The sequence below is a fragment of the Tribolium madens genome, unplaced genomic scaffold (assembly GCF_015345945.1).
Source record: "Tribolium madens isolate multiple individuals breed KSU strain unplaced genomic scaffold, Tmad_KSU_1.1 Scaffold_97;HRSCAF=244;Tcas5.2_LG3a, whole genome shotgun sequence".
NCBI lineage: Eukaryota > Metazoa > Arthropoda > Insecta > Coleoptera > Tenebrionidae > Tribolium > Tribolium madens.
In genome coordinates this window covers 2,493,067-2,513,719 of record NW_025401069.1, presented here as the reverse complement: position 1 = coordinate 2,513,719, position 20,653 = coordinate 2,493,067, and the positions used below count along the sequence as shown (strand labels likewise).

The 20,653-nt window shown below is 32.0% G+C and overlaps 1 protein-coding gene across 1 annotated transcript in view; it reads left to right on the top strand.

Moving 5' to 3' along the window:
- Positions 1–2,365: 2,365 nt before the first annotated feature.
- The window catches only part of LOC123015345 (potassium voltage-gated channel protein Shaker), a 126,827-nt gene continuing 108,539 nt past the window's right edge, over positions 2,366–20,653 (top strand). Inside the window, exon 1 of the mRNA XM_044415054.1 lies at positions 2,366–2,659. Coding sequence (XP_044270989.1) covers positions 2,526–2,659 — 134 coding nt within the window. The 5' untranslated portion in view covers positions 2,366–2,525. The remainder of the gene's footprint in view (positions 2,660–20,653) is intronic.

The window sequence follows — 20,653 nt, the reverse complement described above, 5'->3', positions numbered from 1 at the left end:
TATAAACTACCAAGTCACACAGTTGGGTACGTTAAAAGAAAAATATTTTTTTTTTTGGAAAAAGTCAATAGTGAACAAGAAAATAATGATCAAAATTTTGGTAGTAAATTTAAATACAATCAGTGATAAAATCGTCAGTGTTTCGGTGCAAATTTGTGATTAATTAAGACGAAAAATGCCCTATACTAACATCGAGTACGCGGACATACATGTATCCGGAAAATCGAGCACCTCCTTGAAGGGGAGTAATTGATTAGTCCCCCAGAGTACTAAAAAAATGTTTATTCTTTTTTATAATTATTTAGTAAAGGTACAAAAATTTTGCCAACAAAAGCCATATAATAACACCAAAAAAAGTTACAATTTAGAATACAGCTTCCTTGTTTCCTCTTTTAATAGCCCATAGCAAAAAATCTTGGAAAATTATTTTTTCAACAGAAATAAATAGAGTTAAAGTGCAAAATTTAAACTCCCATATCTTTTGAAATTTTTATAGATAGATTTTTTTAAACATTTTTCTTGTTGTTTAGGACACCGCCCGATGTTACAGTGTCACGGAGGTGCGTGTCTTTCCGGACAACCTGTAGTGAACTGTTATGGCTTAGCAGACGTTAATGGAGAGCAGGCCGGTTTATTATACCAACAACGTTTCCCCAACGGCCCCGTTCCTAGTGGTCAAAACGGTCATCATTTTCAGCATCTATTGTAACGTTTACCAAAGTACCGTGCGATCAAAATTAAAAAAAAAATTAGAGTAGGCGTCGATTAAATTCTACAGTTGGCAACACATTGGCTGGGTATCTGAGCTGGAAATTTTCCACACAAACTGAAAGTGAAAATGACCATCCACCGTTTTTCTCTTGTACAGCAATAAAAATTTTCTGCTCTAAAGTGAACATTATTTCACTCAAAAGGAATAAAACGCAAACTTGTTAAAGTTTCCGCTGACATTTGATGTCAAAAATCAGGATTGCCATCTGAAGGACTTTAATCACCGACTACCCTAATTTATTTTGTTTTTGATCGCACGGTATTAATAAATGAGTTTTTTAAAAAGAGAAATATTATCATCTATAAACTACAAGAACGTCTATTATGTCGACTACTTTTTTTATTGCATTTCATAAGCAAAGCAGTGAGCGTCGAATGTAGTATGAGACGGGGTTAATTTTACATTAACGAATTTCAAATTTTTGACATTGCCAAAAGTTAACATTGCTTCTTCAAATATCATACTAAAAATTACGAAAAGTATATCAAAATAACCCTGTATAGTTAAATCTTGGTTTGTGTCTATGTTTAGCTTTAATGTTCTTATACCTTTACTTAAAAAAATAAAAAGAAAATAGAATACCTGTTGTGATAATGTGTACCTCTTGTGGAAGAGCTCTGTGGTATTGTAGCATGTTTTATTTATCTGCATTCTTTCTTTTATACTAGGAAAAACTCAATTTTCCAATTTAGATTGTATTTTCTGCGTTCTCTAGTTAACAATGCTTGGAATTTCTTGTATCCGTCGCTGCCTTAGACTGTTTGCAGTGTCGAACATCCGCAACATCCTTTCATTAGAAAATAATGAAAATATTTGTTCAATTTTGTTAAATGTTATTGCATGTTGAAATATTGTCTCCAGTGTTTCAGTTGGATATATTCCAAGAACTGAAAAACCTTGAAGCGATGAATGAAAGTGGATCCTGCAACAATAAGATGGGTTTGGCGGCGCGTGGTGTCCGAGGGCGGGCTGCGGCATAGTACATCTATAATTTTATGGGTGCCGTCGCCTCGTCTGCGATTAGGAGTCCTGCTGGTAATTGCGTGTGGGGTGCAGGTGGAGGGTGTCAGTGGCGGTTGCCGCAGGATGAATGGACGGATGAGATGCGCTGGTGCTGCAGTGCGATCTCCCATCACAGTGGCCCAGGTGGTCCGCAGTGGGCGGCGCCTGCGCCCTATTCTGCGTGCCCCGCGAAGTCAGGCCCGGACCTCAGTGTACCATACGCGTCGCGACGCGTCTGCCCGCCAACTGACGCCGCCGCTGCCGACCTGCACCTGTTGGAACGCCGCCGCCGGCCCGAAGGATGACTGATCTGTTGGACTCGAATCGGGCGGTCTTCGACGCTCTCTCCGGCACCCGGAACCGCTCGGAGGACGAGGACCACGTGCGCGATTAGTGCTCATCGGACTTATCAAGGAGGTCAATTTTAAAAATTTTCACATCTTGCTCAATGTAGTTTAGATAGTTTATAGATAGTTTTGGCAGTTTTTCGCTACTTTTATCCAGTTATCTTCCATTTTTACATAGTTTGTAGAAGTTGTACATAGGCTTCGTAATTTCGACCCTCATCCAAAATTAACGCAATAGTTCGAATTTAGAGTATTAGTTTTAAGGAGGGTTTCAAGAGACCAGTGCGACGATGGTGCTGTTTAGTTGGAGCTTTTGCAGTGATTAGTGTTGTGACTTCCTGGTGTTTGCACCGGTTGTGAAGTTTTTATTTCGATCGGGGGGTAAATGGTGATGATCCGCAATCATGACGATGTGGCAGAGTGGGATGGGGGGGCCTGGGGGCAAGAACAACGCGTGGATGAAACTGATGGGGATCGTCCACAAAGAGCGCCGACACCACGACTCCGGAGCCACTTCCACAGATCGCACACTTAGCCAGTAAGTAACCATTTATCGCACTATTCTTTGCAGTGCTCAAACGTTCCAAGCAAAAGCTCTCAAACTTATTTATTAATTTAAACATTTCCGTTTTAAATCGACTCAAATCGAATGCTAATCATTTCAACATGAGAACAATTTTAAGGAGAACTAAGTGAAAGATATTGAAAGAAAATTGCTTCTTTGACAGTTCTTATTGAAAAAAATCTCTTAAGACGATTACGCACCTAAAATATTTCAATATAAAGTGCTTCAATCTGATTTGTAAAATTACTACCTCAAACTTTGAAATATCTTTTTCCTTTGAGTGGTATTTAACAGTTCTAGAGTATTTTCAGCAAATAGAATCAAGAACCTTTCTATACAAAAATTTAGTTTTTAACTAAATTTAAGTGCAATTTCACTTTGATTATTTCTAAATGTTTTGTCAATGTTCAGTTTCAACATCGGCCCTTCAAAGCCTAACCGCAAAGCAATTTATTCCTGTATAAAGCGTCAGCTGCTAACAAAACATTTTTATTGAAAAAAATTCTTTGCAGAATAAAAATTTAAAAAATCAAACTTTCCAAAGCGTTGAACACCACTCAAAATCTCCATTTTGGGGATACTTTCAATTACCAATAACCAAAACTTGTGTCTTAAAACCCGTCCTGCATTTAAATATCTTGTTATCCTTAATTTAATTTTGTTTTCATAGCAGGACTATTGCGTTTGTTCCCCAATTTTAACGAAACAACGAGAATTTCTTTATTTTTGGGATTAGCGCAGAGATCGTAGCACCAAGCTGCAAAGTCATTAAATTTTAACCTTGTAGCCTCGGGCTTTGGGAAAAGTAAACGAATGAAGGGTAGAAGAAAGTCCCATTGTTTAAATAATTTAGTAACTTGCATAAGATCCTAGAAATGTTGCGTAAATTCTTTGTTACCATGATTTTTATTTCCTAATTTTTTAATGATACACTTAGCGTGTTTTCGATATTATGCTAGCGTTTTGTTGTCAGTCTTCAATGTAGCTGTCAGTCGTATGCGTGATAACGAAACTCGAGGCTGCGTGCGCTAGCGTTTAATTTACCTGAAAAGAAACGTTGCTGGAATCAGTCTTTATGAATAAATCATTGAACTTTTTTGATCTTTACTTAAGATAACAATCCATAATAAAGCGTTTGTTTAGAGGTTAAAGAAAAATATTTCTAAATGGAGAGACTTCGCTTGGAACGAAAACTCCTCCGAGGTTTACCTTAAATTTGCCTCCAATTTACGGAATGCGATCATGATTTTTCTGCTCTCAGCAAAATACAAGCGCAGTTTAAACTGTTTCTCTTTTATCTAGATTGTGATTTTAGTATTGATTTGTTGAATAATAAATTCATCAGTGTATGTGATATACAAAATTTAATTCTAGCACTGTCAGATTTAAATCAAAATGGCTAAAGTTATTCTAAATTTAATGCTGGATGGTTAATGGAAAAATTTCCATGGATAAATATAATGCATAAATAATGAAAGACAAATTATTCACGTGACTAACAAGGAAATGAAAATAAGTTTCGTAATTGTAATCGATCGAAAAATTTGTTTTTTTGATTTGTTTTTACAACGAATGTTCTATTGCTATTATATGCAAGTCCTTTATCCATAAATTCTCAAAATTAGCTTTGCAAATTTACTCACATTGACGAATGCTTTTTGTATTATTAAAAAGGTCCAGCGAGAGCTTTCCTTCCAAACACGATCAAGATAAAAAGCTTCACTGAATTTATCCCTCCTAATCCCGACGACCTTTCTAGCGAAAACTCGTGTCAAGAACACACTATTTATTATTTTCCTTTGAACAATAATTATGTCAAATGTATTTGAAACTTTGTTTTGCTTGTCTTATGTTAATAGTCTTCCTCAAGCACATTCTTGGTCGTTAGAGGAATTTTGCGAACTATTTACAGAACCTCCGTTTAAACGCAAGGAAATGCTTTACTCATTTAATGGTGGATTTTAGCATGAAAACGATAAATTTTCTGCAGGGACTTTAATGATTATTTTAAATGACTGCTGCCCTTAGAGAGTTAACCCAATTAAAGTGCACGTCCAAAGCTTGAATGGTAATTTGCGACGAATTTTTAATGCTTCAAATATTACTAATTTAAACTCTGCTGCAGTAAATTAGTTTAGAAATCGATGATTAGTTTTTTGAAGCACTAAATGTGGTTTTCTGTAGTTTTAATGCAGTTTTCTACTATTTAGGGACACATAATACACTTTTGTTTTATAAATTGTATTTTCTGCAAAAGCAACAAACCTTTGTTTCATTTTGCCATTTTATGTTTTTCTTATTACAGCTTTATTGGCTTTAAAGCAGTGAAATATCGCAAGAGAATAATTAGTTACATTAAAAACTTTTTATCATTTTTGTATTCTTATATAAAATTGAAGAATTTTCTAGACAAATATACATAATAAATTAAATGATTTTTTTATATTTTAAAGAAAAATTAAAGCTACTGCTTGGCTCTAAGGTGGTTTTAAATCTTTTCAAAAAATTCCTAAATTCAATTACTTGATTTGATATAAATACAGCACTTTGTTTACTGTTTGAAAGTTGGAAAATGTTCAAAAAGTGTAAAGATATAACATGTTTTACAGTTATTAATATAAGCTGTAAAACGTAGTTTAACCAATAGCTAATAACCTATCTGAATTGTGAAATTTAGTTTAGTCTTTTTTTCTTCTATTAAAACAATTTATTTGAAATATTTTTATTTTACTGAATTGGAAATAAACGTTATCATGAGCACTCGACAAAAAAGGTGAACGTGCCTTTTATTATGAATGTGAAAGTGTTTGTTTGGCTAATCGGTCTGTTTTTGTTCATATAATTCCTGTGGCATTCAAACAGTTACGAGTGGCTTGCATATGAGTATTGTTTTATACTTTTATTATTAAAAACATTAAATTATTTAAAAGAATCTTTGGAGGTTGTATAGTTTAAAATTTCTACTATACTTTGTGAACCTCATTACTATTTTTGCATAAAACAACCATTTCCATATTTTAACGCTAAATGAAAGTTCATCTAAAACATCCAACGCACTTCACTGGATAAAACCGAAATGTAGCTTTTTCGTTATATACTATAACGAGGTAGAAAACTTGATGTTTCTTTTCAACCTTTTCACGTTTACAAACTAATGGATTATAACAGAGGATTATAGCTACCTACTCTACTAAACTTTAGCTAAAAGTTTTTACACATTTTAATTCTGATCTAGTTTTATAAGCACTGAGTCTAAAATATTCTCAAAATTGATTTGTTCTGTATATATTTTCCCATGTTCATTTCATAAAGTTTTGATCATTTCCTTTGGTGATTTATTTTATTTAGTTGGGAGTTGCAAAATTCGGTCACAGTAAATTGTTTCATCTAAACTTTTCTCATTTCACCAAATTAATCAAGGGAAGGAAAAATGATCAAAATTAATAAAGAGTAATAAGGACCAACTGATTACTGTTTATCTTTGTCGACTAGGATTTTACTAACGTTGTAGGTTGTTTTCAGTGCAATTTGTTAAATCTTACAAACAAGATGTCATTATGACAACACTGTAAAACTTGTAGTGGCTTCTTGGGGGAAAATAACTGAAGTTGACGCTTTTATGTAGTCGTTTATTTTTCGGAAAGTGTAGGTGAATTGTCGAGGATTGTAAAGTGACGAGATTCAGAAATTTTGAAAAGTTTATTAAAGTTAATATTAACTCAACAGAAATTAAACCGAAACCGCCGATTAGTAATTGCTCTCTGGTTGATTAGTTTTGAACTTAGTTGAATTAAATTTAAAGTGCCTTTTCGTCTACGAGTAATTTAAGATGCTTAAAAATTAATGAAAGTTTTCGCCAAACTTTGGCAGCAATTATTCATTAAGTGTTTTGGGTTTCGTTGACTCGAAAAAAATGTCAAAACATTCCACCACATCTATCGAATAAAAAGTAATTTTTTTATTTTCACGTTTCGAGCTTGCGTGTACTATTGATTTAAATGTATTTTTATGTTTTTCTGGCCACTAATGACAGAGTAATCGTTATTAAAACAACCAATTTATTGTAATATGTAGGACAATTTCACTTTCCTATTATAATAGTGTTATTTCAAGTAGATCAATAATTTCGTTGTTGGTGGTTGGTTTCTCTTGTTTAACTCAATTGAAACAAAAACTTAGGTAGAAATATCACGAAGTTAAGCCCTTAAGTGGAAGTTGAGGTGAAGTTTCCGTCCGGAACATTGGAACAGTTGGATACATGTGATTTTGAATCCATTGTCTTATCCATTGCCAGGCAGAACTAACACAATTGTCAAACTTGATCTTGAAGTGTAGAAATAGTTTTAATACTTTTAATTCATAATTAATATAAAAAGTTTAGTATTAACACTTCCAAATTTAGCGTACCGGCTGATTATGCATTCTTACCAACCATTACAGAATTTTATGACCTATTACAAAAGTTTCGAAGCGAAATGTGGCAACTGAGAATATAATCGCAAGCAACGAATGCATCCCACAGGAACAGATTTCTATTGTATGTGCAATTTTTGTTTTCCTAGAACTGTTTGTTTAAGAATGTAGAAATACTTTATTTCCACATTCGGAATGCAAGTTACATACGTTAAAAGTTTAAAGATGTAAGACAATAAATTGGATATTAATTTGTAATTTTGTTTTGGAGTGTCTTTTTGATCGAATTACATTTAATTTTTTTACAATTACAAATCCGAGATGATCTATATTCATGCAAAATGGCGAGTGTCATGCATGTGTGAATTCGGATAACACAGGGCGACAAAAAAAAGTTATGTCGTGACAACTTGACAAATTATATATCACTTTGTTCGTCTCAGTGAGACGGTATATTCTTTTAAAAATTTGTATTACAACTAATAAAGAGAGCTTTACACGATGGTGATGATGAAAAAAAAAACTGTTCTAAGAAAAGTTTCCCAATATTCAATTTCAATAGCATTCTAAAGGGCAAGTCCATCCCTTTAGAATGGTCTTTATTTGAAGGAAATCGGCATAATAAATAGTTATTGAGTAATGATTTTTTTTAAGTTAAAGTATTTTAAATTCATTTAAATTAGAAAAAAATTATTTAGTTCAAAGTGTGTGAACTTTTTGATATTTTTTTGTGCACTTGATTTGTCTCACTGAGACGAACAAAATGATATATAATTTGTCAAGTTGTCACGACATGACCTTTTTTGTCGTCCTGTGTAATGTGTATGGTTGTATAATGTATTGCTCTGTTATTTTGCAAGCTGTTTATGAGGAATTTTTAAGCTTTTTTGTCTCAGATTTTAAACAAAAGTTTCTTATTTTCCTGAAACGACTTTTCTTATAAAATTCTGCTTTATTATAAATTAAACTAACTAAATTATAAATTTGATTTTATTAGATCCACTGATTTAATTTGTTTGTGCGCTACTGTTTTAACTTTTCCTTTTGTGTTATATTGAAAACGGCGGTTGAAACTTTTCCGAATGTGGTATTAGGCAAATAAACGAGTGTTTCAATATTTTAAAGAATCTGTAATCAGCAAGAGGCGAACCGTTTTTGGGCTGACGTGTGGCGGAAATGGTCTACCAAAATCCGGAAACAATTTGTACATTCCACGTAATGAACTTTGACTAACTCTCTGGGAATATAATTCTAACACTCGGGTTTTGAGTCAATTATTATTATCATCCAGTTTTGCAGTAGGTATAAATTTGCCAACAACGAATATAAATTTGAAATGTGAAACGGAAATTGACTCTGGGAAATATATTCTCGAAACAAATCTTATTATAAGCAAAATTTCATCTTCTTAATTCCAAAGAGCTCAATAAACAAAGTTTTAAGATCCGTGCGGAAGTTACTTTTGCGATTTTTCTTTTAAAATTCAACAATGCGACATTAAATTATAGTTATGTACTAAATCGGTTTTTATGGGTTTTAAGCAGCAATAATCTTTTTAATGTCGCATTATAGCTGATCGTATTTTTGTACTTGTGTTAACGGTTAGGGAAAAAATGCGCTGAAAATTGCAAAGCCAAAGTGAAATCGATTTTGAAATTAGAAGATCAACAAATAAAAATTTCGTTTAAAAATAAGATTAATACTAGCAGGTGATTTATGTGGTTAATATACGTATGACTTTCTTCTTCTTACAAGCCTTTTTCTCGCTTTGACGCATTAGTAGCTAGGGCAGAAAGCACATTATTAAAACGTGAATCACGGAAATCTTGGAAAGTGTATTGATCAGACTTTAAAGTTATTACCAATCAGCCCCTTAAATGCATCTAAATATTGATTCGCTTGGCGTCTCTGTAGTCGCAAAAACTCATTTTTGTAGTAATTTGTTGGATCCTTTTTACAAAGATGAGATTACAAATAAACTCTTTTAAGCTTTTACCATCCTTTTTAAAGCTCGCTTGAGGATTGCTTACACAAAATAATCACATTCAAAAGCCGCCGATAGGCGTTCAGCGACATTTTAACCGTAAGAAGTGTCACGCAATCACGTGTGCCAAAATAAAAGCTTTTGATGGTGTTTATTTATTTATTATTAAAGTGTTCAGTTCTTTGCATGCAATAAGGCAAACGACCAGTTTCCTGTCTATAAATTTGTTCCCACTGCCTTTTGAAAATCTCGTCAATTTTCAAACTTTTTAATAGCTTGTAAACACCATTTATTCAACCTGAAATGAATCGTTCAAAGTTGACAAAATCGAATATAGAAAGTATTTTCCCGATTCGTGCACAGTCAGGAAATATAAGAATTTTTTATGATCAGTATAACAACAAAGCTTAGTTGATAGAAGGTTAAAAACCTCAGGGTTGTTAAAATTTGCAACTCAAGATCAGTTACACCATGTTGTTTGATCTTCTCAACAACAAAGCGGCCCACCTGTTTGAAGCAGCACTAAAAGTAGAAACACCAAATTTTATTTATGTTTGTTGAGTCGTGAAAATAATTGGCACTTAATTTGTTTTATTGGTGTTTGCGGTGTCGATTGAAATTGAATTTTGGTGTTTATTACATTGAGCTATTTTCACCAAAAATATTATAATTAGAATAGTAGGTGAATTGATAAATTAGCAATTACTATTCCTTCAAACTGAATTCATTTTGGAGTCAACACGACCTGATTGTGCATTTGTTGGAGTGTCTAATGAGTGGGAATTCGAAGACGATGTGCCAAATGAGAAGAAAGGAAACGACTTAATGGAGTATTTCAAAGAGGAATTATTTTATCTACGTTACATGCTTCGTTTGCTCGCTCTTGTCTTGTTAACATTGATTAATTGTTAAGTGCAACTTTAATTAATTGTAATTTGTTGTTTCATATCCTCAGTAAGCATCAAAAGTAACAAGAGATTAATGATTATTTTCGAAAATGGCAAAAGTACTGAGTTCAGGGTATTGTTTCTATTTCTGCTCGAGGTAAATAATTTATATTAATAAAATTAATTAAATATAAAATTTCATTACCCGTTATATAAACATCTCGAGGTTAACAGTAACTTGTAATTAATTGATAAATCTTTAATTAGTAATCGATATAGATACACGAGCTGTAGCTATATGCCTTGATGGTAGAATCTAATTTTTTGAGACTTGAAATTTAATTAATTATATTTTAATTAGTTTTAATCCTCTTTTATGAACAAAAATACACCTGAAATCAAAAGCGATAAATTGTAGCAATTAATTTTAGTCGTTTGTCAATATTTTCAGCTGCTGAATAGTCTACAGATGGCATTTCAGTAGACAGTTTTATAAAACTGTCAACAACTGATGCTCTGAGTATTATTTAAAATATTGTTACTAATCTTTAGAACTGAAGAAAAAAGAGGATAGTTTTAATTGTTTAGAGATTTTACTTTTACCAAAAATATTAATTTTGATTATAAAAATACATATACAGGGTGATTTTGATATATGTAATTTTCGTAACTTTAACTACCAAGTCCCACAGTTGGGTACGTTAACAAAAAAAAAAGGAAATAGTGGACGAGAAAATTATGATCAAAATTTGGGTAGTAAATTTAAGCACGACACTGGATATTCACTTTCCATTTCAAGTGGTTTTTAAGGTTGCAAAAGAAAAACGGATAAAAACGCTTATCGCTTGGCGTTTTTGTAGCTTTGTCGTTTGTTGACTTTAATTAGTAATAAAATCGCCACTGCAATCAGTATTTCGGTGCAAATTTGTAATTAATAATTTGTGTTAATAAAACGAAAAGTGCCCTACATTAACATCGAGTACGCGGACATAGTGTACTGATATGACTTAGCAGACGGTAATGGAGAACAGGCCCGTTTATTTTACCAACAACGTTTCCCAAATCGCTCTATTCCTAGTGCCCCAATGTTTCAACAAACCTTACAACGTATCATGGCACCGTCCACCCCCTTCCCAAGATAGAGGTCGTAAGGGTACTGACCGGATTTTGAAGGTACAACCACAAATCCTTGACTTAGTGGAAGCAAATCCTGGAACAAGTACACATAGAATTGCTCATCAGCTTGTACCCCTATCAGGTACAGAAAGTCAAAAAGTTACATCTTGGTGATCTACTACGTCGCGTCGGCAAGAATATTGTCAATGGCTTCAGCAAAAATGTGCGTAATACACATGTGTGATGTAATGAAAATCTTCACGTAATAATAGAACAACGTGATCAGGTGCAAATTCCATGCGACAAAGAAGTGAAGCCTCATCGCCAATAATGGTCATCATTTTCAGCATCTATTATAATCTTTAAGTAAGTAATTTATGAATGAAGTTTTTTTTTAAAGAAATTTTATCATCACTAAACTACAAAAACGTCTACTATGTCGACTACTTTTTTTATTGCATTTCATTTTCATTTAATTTTAATATAATTTAATTTTTAATTTAATTTTAATTAAATTTACATTAGCAAATTTCAAATTTTTGACACTGCCCAAAGTTTCCATTGCTTTTTCAAATATCATTCAAAAAATTACGAAAAGTATATCAAAATCACCTAGTATGTATAACAGAATTGATTAATCAATTCTGAAAAAAGTTTCTATTTCTTATTTCTCTAAAAAAATCGTAAATGATATTGAATCTCGAAGCAATTGTCTAAATAGAAAACGGGAGAAAAAAGTGTTGCTACCAAAGTGTAAAGTGTTTACAAGTTTTTCATTATTTAGAAACGCAGTCCAAATTTCCTAATGCAAGGTCTTAGACATTTATAAATGGATCAGATTGGTTATCTGTATATAAAATGACAAGGGCGTGTTAATAGGATTTATACTTCTTGAGTCGCCCTATCGGAAATAGCGTTCACTTTTAAGAAAATTGAAGAGAAATCGAAAATCCGCCCAGTTTCCTTCAAAGTGTATAATATTAACGTCTTTTATGGCCATTTAGGGTTTATTGTGGAAAGCAAGGTGTACATAAAATCTCACTTCGAGGTTGTATCCTTTATTAGTCCCAGTTTATAAATTTTATGAATCATTCGGATTTATTTTGATATTTTGATCACGTTTGTGCGTAATATGGTCGGAAGCAATGCCAGTAGTAGCCTAAATATAACTACCATTTCTATAATTACGTTTCCTGGTTTACGATTGTGACAAGACCGTGGGAATGGTCTAAATTTAGACCATGTTACTACAAACGGCTTCAGAAGCAACTGTTTTAATTCGACGAAGAAATTTGCGAAAGGAGACGATATTTGAACACAGTAGCCTGTATCCAACGGAGGATACTTAAGCGATAATCTCGAAACTGCATTAAATCAAAGTTTAAAATCAAATATTTGACCACATTAACTTGTCAAAGCTGAAATTTATATTGAGGCAAAGTGGCTTTGAGAGTGCTTAATTTTAATAAAAAATTAAATATCAACCCAATGAAGAAGTTTCCAGTTTCACAGAATTGATTTTGAGTTAGTTCAGCTTTGTCCATTTACTTGGATTTTCTTAGAAAATATGATGAGGTGTGTTGTTAATCGATTGTTCAAGATGAAGCATTATCGAAGGATAACAGATTAATGTAAGGGTCTTATCAGGATCTATGGAGAAATCAGTCAAGGCATATTTTCACTTACGACGTGTTTTAAAGTTTAGGTCAGACTTTTCTTTGTGTTTAAAAAAAAATAATAATTGTGACTTTTAGAGGTAAGGAATAAATTAAAAAAAAACAGTAATTTAATGTAAATAATGTTAAATTCGATGGTAACTAATTTTAAAAGAGTTAAAAAACAATTCATGTTGCTAAAGTCAAAATGAATTATGTAGTAGTGTTATTCCTATTTTTTATAATTGCTTTGGAGTGGAAATTTTTTATTATTTAGTAATTAAAAGTGTCACAGAATTGCAAACTAACCGTAATTGAATATATAGTTTGTTGTTGTTGTATAAATTACAAAAGCAGAGATTGATTAGGTATAGTTAATTAAAAGTTATCAATTTTTATTACACACATTGTATTAACTATCTTACACGTCATATTTTACCTAAATTATATTGTAGAGAAAATATTTGTAAATTTGCATTTGCTTTTCAGTTTTATTTTCGTTCTCGGTTTTTAAAGTTTTAGTCGATTAAAAAATAACACAACACTTTCTAACAAAATACTGTAAATTCTGTAGGTTTCACAAAAAATTACCAAAACTCAATAACTGGACGCAAGAAAAATTACTCTCTCTAAAAATTTTTTTATCAAACTTTTCGTTTCTTTTCTAATTTTTTATGTTATACAATTTGTGAAAATTTAAATCAAACTTAAAGACTTAATACGAAAACGACCTATAAATTTAAAAGAAATTCCGGGGAGTTTGTTTTGACTTTGTAATTTCTGGAACGGTCCTAATATTTGAACTAACATCTGCCTAATTGATCTATCCCAGCTGAGAGTATAATTCATGTGTAATGTGTGCGAATTGCTGTTATTTCGCGATCCCCGGAGCTTTTCCTTCCGGCGCAGCGCCCTCATACCGGAGCGCATTCTAATTTCGTACGACTAGCACTTCAAATATTCAACAACCGTCTTTAGAACATACGCACTTTGCAGAAAAAGGCCGCTCTCGGGTTTCGGTTCGAATTTCATGTATAAATTAGTGTGTTTGGCTAAACTAAAACGCAAATTGAGCATTCAGTAATCGTAAAATACACTTGTTTTGCTGAAGTGTAATTTATATTGTAATGAGATTTTAACACAAGAAAGTTATTTAATTTCATTACGATGGTGTTGTAATAAAGAAGTTGCTTTTGACTATTTATAGGATCCGGTCACAGCGCCACTAATCGCTACTCTCATTTTAAAAAAAATATATAGTAGCTATATTTATTACAGTAGACGCAAAAATACAAATTTTTGTTGATATTTTTGATTTTGATATTTTTATATTCCATCTGCGTGGCCCACATTTTAGTAATAATTAATTGTACTGAAACGCAAAAAACGTAATGGACGTCATCGCCGGCCTCTCTCTCGATTCATGTTAAAATGGGACCTTGCTCTAAATTTGCGGTGCAAATTACACGACCTACTCTTTTTTCTGCCTCTAATAACTTTCTTGCAGATTATGCTCATTTTTACACTTCTCCGGAAAAGCCGGAAAAATATCTCTCCTGATGTTTGACCCTCAATTCTTCCAGTCTTGAAAAGTCGAGTTGAACGGTTCCCGTAGGGAAGTCTATTTTAAAACTTCACTAGTTTGTAAGTTTGCAAAATAATCGGAAACTTGAGAGATAAACATGTTGCGTTATTGTTTCGTATATGATTTATGAAGGAAATTTTAAATTCTATATCATTTCAAATAAGACTTATCTTCAAGTAATATTTTTATCTCTCAAGTCTAGTAATTTAGACGAGTCTGCGGCAAGGCTCGGACAATTTTGGACTCTCTAATTTGATTAATGGGTGGGATAGTTAGTTGAGTACGTTAATTAATTTCAGGTAAGTATACATCAATGAGCACTATCCATAATTTCCTGTTGCACCAGATGCTGCAAAAATAAACACAACCATAGTTCCTTTCTCTACTTTTCTGCAGGATTTTTAATGACGTTAGAAAACATAATGTAGGTCTAAGCTTTAAATCTTCTTTTACTACGGCCAGAAGAGTAGGCAGTCCTAAATAATTTCTGCAATCAATAAGTCGCTCGGGATTTTCGCACTAAAAGTTTTCTGTTTTTCTTAGCCAAAGTATGCGACCAAGAATTTTATTTTTTATTAAAAAAAAATAACTATTTTTTATGTGGGTTGTTAAGAATGAATTAAAAATGTTTATTTACTTATCTGAGTTTATTTTATTAAAGCAGTTAACGGGTTAAAGAGCTGAAAACAGATTGTTATTTTGAGTTAGTATGAGATTGGGACTGTTATTTTGAAAAATATTACTGTATATGCCAAAGTTTAAAAAATTACGGTGTCAAAAAATATGTTCCAAAACAAATAGTTCGAAAACTATGCAAGAAATAAAATATTTATTTGACTCATTTTGTCAAAATTGTAATGTAAATTGTAGTAACAATTGTTGTAGTACAATAATTGTAGTAGGTACAATTGTTACATTTTATCTTATTGTGAATAGTATTTTACATTTATTTTTTAAATTCATAGTTGTTATTAGTTAAAAAATTAATAATTTTAAAACACAATTGCTGGTCGCTGTGGTAAATTTCTTAGTGTTTTTATTTACTACTCTTTAAATCTATGCAAATTTGTTAACCTATTTAGACCAAAATTTGAATTATTACTATCATGAAAATGCCTGTAAATTTTGTTTTGAAATAGAGTTATGTATCCATCATATTCTTTTTACAAATCAGGCATATTTTACACTGTATAAATATTAATAATAATAATAATATCATAAAGTTTAATATGATTAACTATTTCTTTAAAATTAATGTTTAAATAAATAATTTAAATTTTTGTTCCTTGTTAACACTTCCTTTCTTTAGCCTAAGTGAAACATCTTTATTTCGCCCTTTTATTTCTCATCAAAATTCCCATGGCGTTTCCCCCTATTTGTCCAAACACTTTCATTCGAACTCTCCTGCATACCGACAACTCACCGATTTCCTAATTGTTAAAAAACTTCAATTACACTCTCGTTAGTATCCTTTTGATTTATTTTGTTCCAGCATTGGGACTTGCAATATGTTAGAAAATTACCCGAAACGCTTACTGGAAAGAGATGAAAGCTAATTAAGCTCACCTTTTATATTGTGCCGCATTGCACAAACAGTAGAAACGGCACGATAATGCAGCGTATTCCAGTGAGAGACGTCGCGACGCCCGCTGTGCTGATATTAAATGCCTCACTGTGATAACTAACTAGCTTGCGGCCACGGACTCACTTTCGAGGGGTGCTTAACAACACTTTGTTTTACTGGGTTTGGACTAAAATGTATTCATGTTTATAACAATTTTCAGGTGCACGGGGGTCGTGGACATGAAAGGCGCGTTAACTGGGCCTTTTTGTTGTTAAATTAATTAGAGGAAGTTTTGGGTCAATTTATTAGATTCTGAAAACAATAATATTCAAAAAGTCATCTAACTGAAATCTAAATTTAAATTAAATCTTTTAGGATCTTTGCCACTTTTGTGCTAAATTTACATCAAATGACCTTATTAAAACCATTTTTCAATAATTTATAGGTGGCAATTTTAGTGGCAACTTTTTATAAGTTCTATATTTATTTGATGATGGCCCTGATAGGTTAGGTTGGTGCCATTTCCGACCAATTAATCTTAAGCTATATTTAAGAAACCTAATTTATTATAGTGAGTTACAAAATTGTTCTTTCACCTGTTTCTCTTTTACAAACTTAATGGAAAAATGTGTTACCCTTGACAAATCTTGCTTGTTCATTCTTCTTACTTTTGGGTCTTACTCTTTTAAATTAGATCTCTGATCTTCATTTAATTTAAGATATCTCGCATTACATTTTTCAAAATCGAAGTTCAAAGAGTCTTTGTCACAGGTGGCGTAATGTCAAGCATCAATTTAGATCGCCACTATTTAAATAATTGTACGGATGGGAGGGATAAAAAATAATAGAGTCAGTAAAACTGCATTTGCATTTGTAGTTCTTATCTTTTTTTGCTTTAAGTAAAAAATATAATTTTTTGTGTACATAATAGTGTCGACGATTTAAGAATTTAAAATTGAAAAATATGTAATACTACCTTTGTTCCAATGATGGTATACATTTATCTAACAAATGTAACGCAAATGTTTATTATAATTTGGGACAAAGGGGTAGCATTTTATGTTATTAGGAGTAAAAGTGATAGTTTATGTGGATGGATCACTTTTACTCCGAATAATATATACCATTTTATCCGCAAATGTATTCTGATTGAGAGTAAAGAGCAACACTATAAAGCAAGCAAATGAACAAAATAATCAGGATGCTTTGCAACTAAAGAAATCATTTACGCGTCATCAGTATCGGAATTTTGTGTTGAGATTTTCGAAAGTGTTTATTAATTTAACTTGTGCACGACTAGTGCAGTTAGTAGTGCAAAAAAATTACTAAAGTCCACAAATTACTAAAGCAGCAAAAAAATCAAAAAAGAGACAACATTTGGTCAATGTCATGGTAAAACTAAAAGCGCTTATGCGCAAAAATAGCATTTTTGTAAGGTAAAACTTTTACTTGTGACATTTAGTCATAAAAGTAATTACTTTTGTGATGTTTGCGGATAAAAGAAATAAATTTGTGATCTAGAACAGCAGGAAGCTTATTTCTAATTTAAATTATTTAATGTCCGACTAATTTTAATTTTTATTTCCTTCTTTAGATAAAAAAGAATGTGCTTTATGTTTTGTGACACTGAAATTAATTTTAACAGCTACACTTTTTCGGCGTGCTATGTATTTCAAAATCATTCTGTAAATGTATTTCAAAAATTGCAGTTTGAACAATAAAATACGAGGATATTGAAGGTTTCACAAGTTTTTATTTTTTAGTTTTTTAGTTTATTATCAGAAAGAGTAGACGCGCAAAGGAAATACTAGCTAGCGGCAAGAAAATTAGAGACTAAGCCACGTAAATCTTTTTATTTGCCTGCCTCTAATTCTACCTTTTCTGAGACCTCTCTTTTCCCAAATAATTATACGAAGCTGTTTTAGCTTCATAATTAACGGTTGTATTAAAAGAATATTTCGCATTTTTTATTTTTGCAAAAGCATTAAGAGGCTTGCCTGGTTTATTTAGACCTCTAAATCGTTCATATTGTTGATTTTTTTCCCTCCGCTTTCTTTAATTATCTCCCGCGCGTTTTGCCGTCCTAGATAATTAGACGTTGTTTAAATTCCTTCTTTTGTATAATTTTCAGCCGCTTTTTTGTAATTACTAAGAAAAAATCATGAATATGTCTACAATAATGCCTCCAAAATTCCAAAAACATCTTTTATGAGGGTAGTTGTCCGAGAGAGGGTAAAATCTCCCTTCGCCATTAATTTCAACAACCTTATCTCGTCGACATAATTTATTCAATTGTGGAACCAAATAAGGACAGATAGCATCGATACTTCTCATTCCACAGGTGAAAAGTCGCAAACATTATCTTTAAAAAGGACCTTTCAAACCCATTCGAATAAAATATTCTCGTTACTGCCAGCTCAGAATTTAATTTACATAGAGTAACAAATTCCCGTTTCACAGCGAAGCCCCGTGAAGCGCCGCAATAAATCCTCAAAAGCTGCGTCACGTCTCCAGCTGTCAAAATATCGTATTATTTGGCTTGAGACCATTGAATAATTTAATGCGTGAAATGTGCTTCAAACTGTATGAAACCGTGCGAAAAAGTTCAGGGTCTCATCGGATGAATTGTAATTAGGCGTTGGGATGAGAATAGCGGTAACGAGGAATGATGAAATCTGATTTGACTCATTCATTTTGATTTGTTGAATCAAATCATTGGTTTTGTTTGTCAGGGAAAACATCAAAGGGAAAAGTGAATTATAGTCATCGAGGCTTGAATGAAAAGCGAATTGTTGTAATGTGGATTGACACTAAAGAAAAATATTTTATAAAAAATGAGTAGAAATGGGTTGACCCTTCAGGTATCAGTGTTCATATAGATAAAAATGATTACCGAGAATTTTTAAAAGAGCAAGGCGAGATAGAGATGACTACAGAACAACATTAACCTCTTTTGTAAGTATCTATCTCTCAGGTTTTAAACTCTTAGCATAGAATAGGGTAACATCTTTTCTACTTTCGTTTTTGTTCACCTGAATTATTAGAATTCTTTTCAGCACTCTACCATCAGTCGTCCGATTTTTTGTTTCTACAACTAAACTCAAATTACACGATCTGTTTTTGTCAACAAGCTTAACTTTGAAGTCAGTTTCTTGCTTTGTGTGCAACCCGACCTCTAAGTTTATAATATAATTGTAAATTAGGCTTGTTGGAAGGTTGCGTCGCAAGCAAGTTTCCCTAAGTTGAGCGATTTAATTTATTTACTTATTGCAAATATAGCATCAATTTGATTGTTTATTAGGTTTAACGAGAGAAAAATCTTCAGATATCACTAGTTTGTAGTCGATTTTATCCTGGCTTATCTTGTGGCTACCTGATAATGAAAGTAATGCTGTAAATTTTAGAGGACGAAAGGTAGACTGACCCCAATTTCTTATTTGTGACAGCATAAATTGCGTGTTTATGATATAATTTGTTTCGTTGTTTAAACAAACAGATGTGTTTGTTAATTAAAAGCATACAAATATAATTTTTGTTTATATTAAACAAATATTTTTGTTTCATTGCAGGAACATATTATTGTTTAGAAAAAATCAATTTATTTTCAGTTTGTCAATCACATAATGTATTTACTTTAATTTTTAGACAACCTTTCAAGGTTGTTGAAGGCACATACAAGTACTTGTATCACATTTCAAAGCGCTGTACTCTGAGAGAAGGTATTTCTAAAATGAAAAGAATTTTTGTACTGAAACGGAATGCTTTGAACTCAAATAAGTTAATTGCATTGTTTTTAAAATCCAATTTTAACAAAAAAACTTTTTGTTTAAATTGTGTTTACGATTACTGTAAATTGCTACAAAAAAAAATCAGGAAAAAAAAGATTGTGACTCTCCCGGCGCATCCACCAAAGTGGTTATTACTACTTTTTGAACGTAAAATTGAATAGAATTTAATAAAATGTTTTTGCAGAGAGATATTTACAATTTTACACAAATTTACATTAAAATAAACTTTCTCTCAACACGTTTAGTATTTTGGCATTTATTAATGCGTTGTTGAAACAGGGTTGCATTGTTTGAGTGGTAAAACCAGTAAAATGTTTTTATACGAAATTATATAGATGGTCTATTGAAGAGCGATTTGCGTGCTGAATTGTGTAATTAAAGCATTTTCTTAGATATTTAAGTCGAATTTTTTCAGGTAATAATTTATACACAAAAGAATTAACAGAATTAAAAGAAAATTTTAGGGCTTCTTAAAAACGACAAAAAATATCTTAAACGCAACAAAATCACCAAATATTTATATTTCTTTTTATCAGCTTAAACCACGAACACCGGAAAATAGAATAGCAAGGAACACAATAAATCTAGAAAATAAATATCCAGTTAATTACTTCCTCGCCGGCAACGTTTCAAATAGAACACACGCTTTGGCTCAAGCGATGTAGTTAACCGTCTTTTCAGTTATTCAGGTTTTGCTGAAACCTATTATTCATAAGCGAGCGCAGCAAAAGCAAATCTAACATTTTTGCGACATTTTAAAATGCTCAATTTATTTTAAATTTGTAAACGCAATTCTAGTTTTTCATAAACTCTGCTAAGCATGTGCATTTTTGTTAAATTTAGTAGGGATGTATTTTTACACCTCGTTAAATATTTATAAGTCGCTTGAGTGCCCGAAAGGATGTCTGAAAAATTATTGTTTTCATTGTTTGAAGTAGGTCCAATAAGCAATTTGTATTCTATTGGAACTTTGCG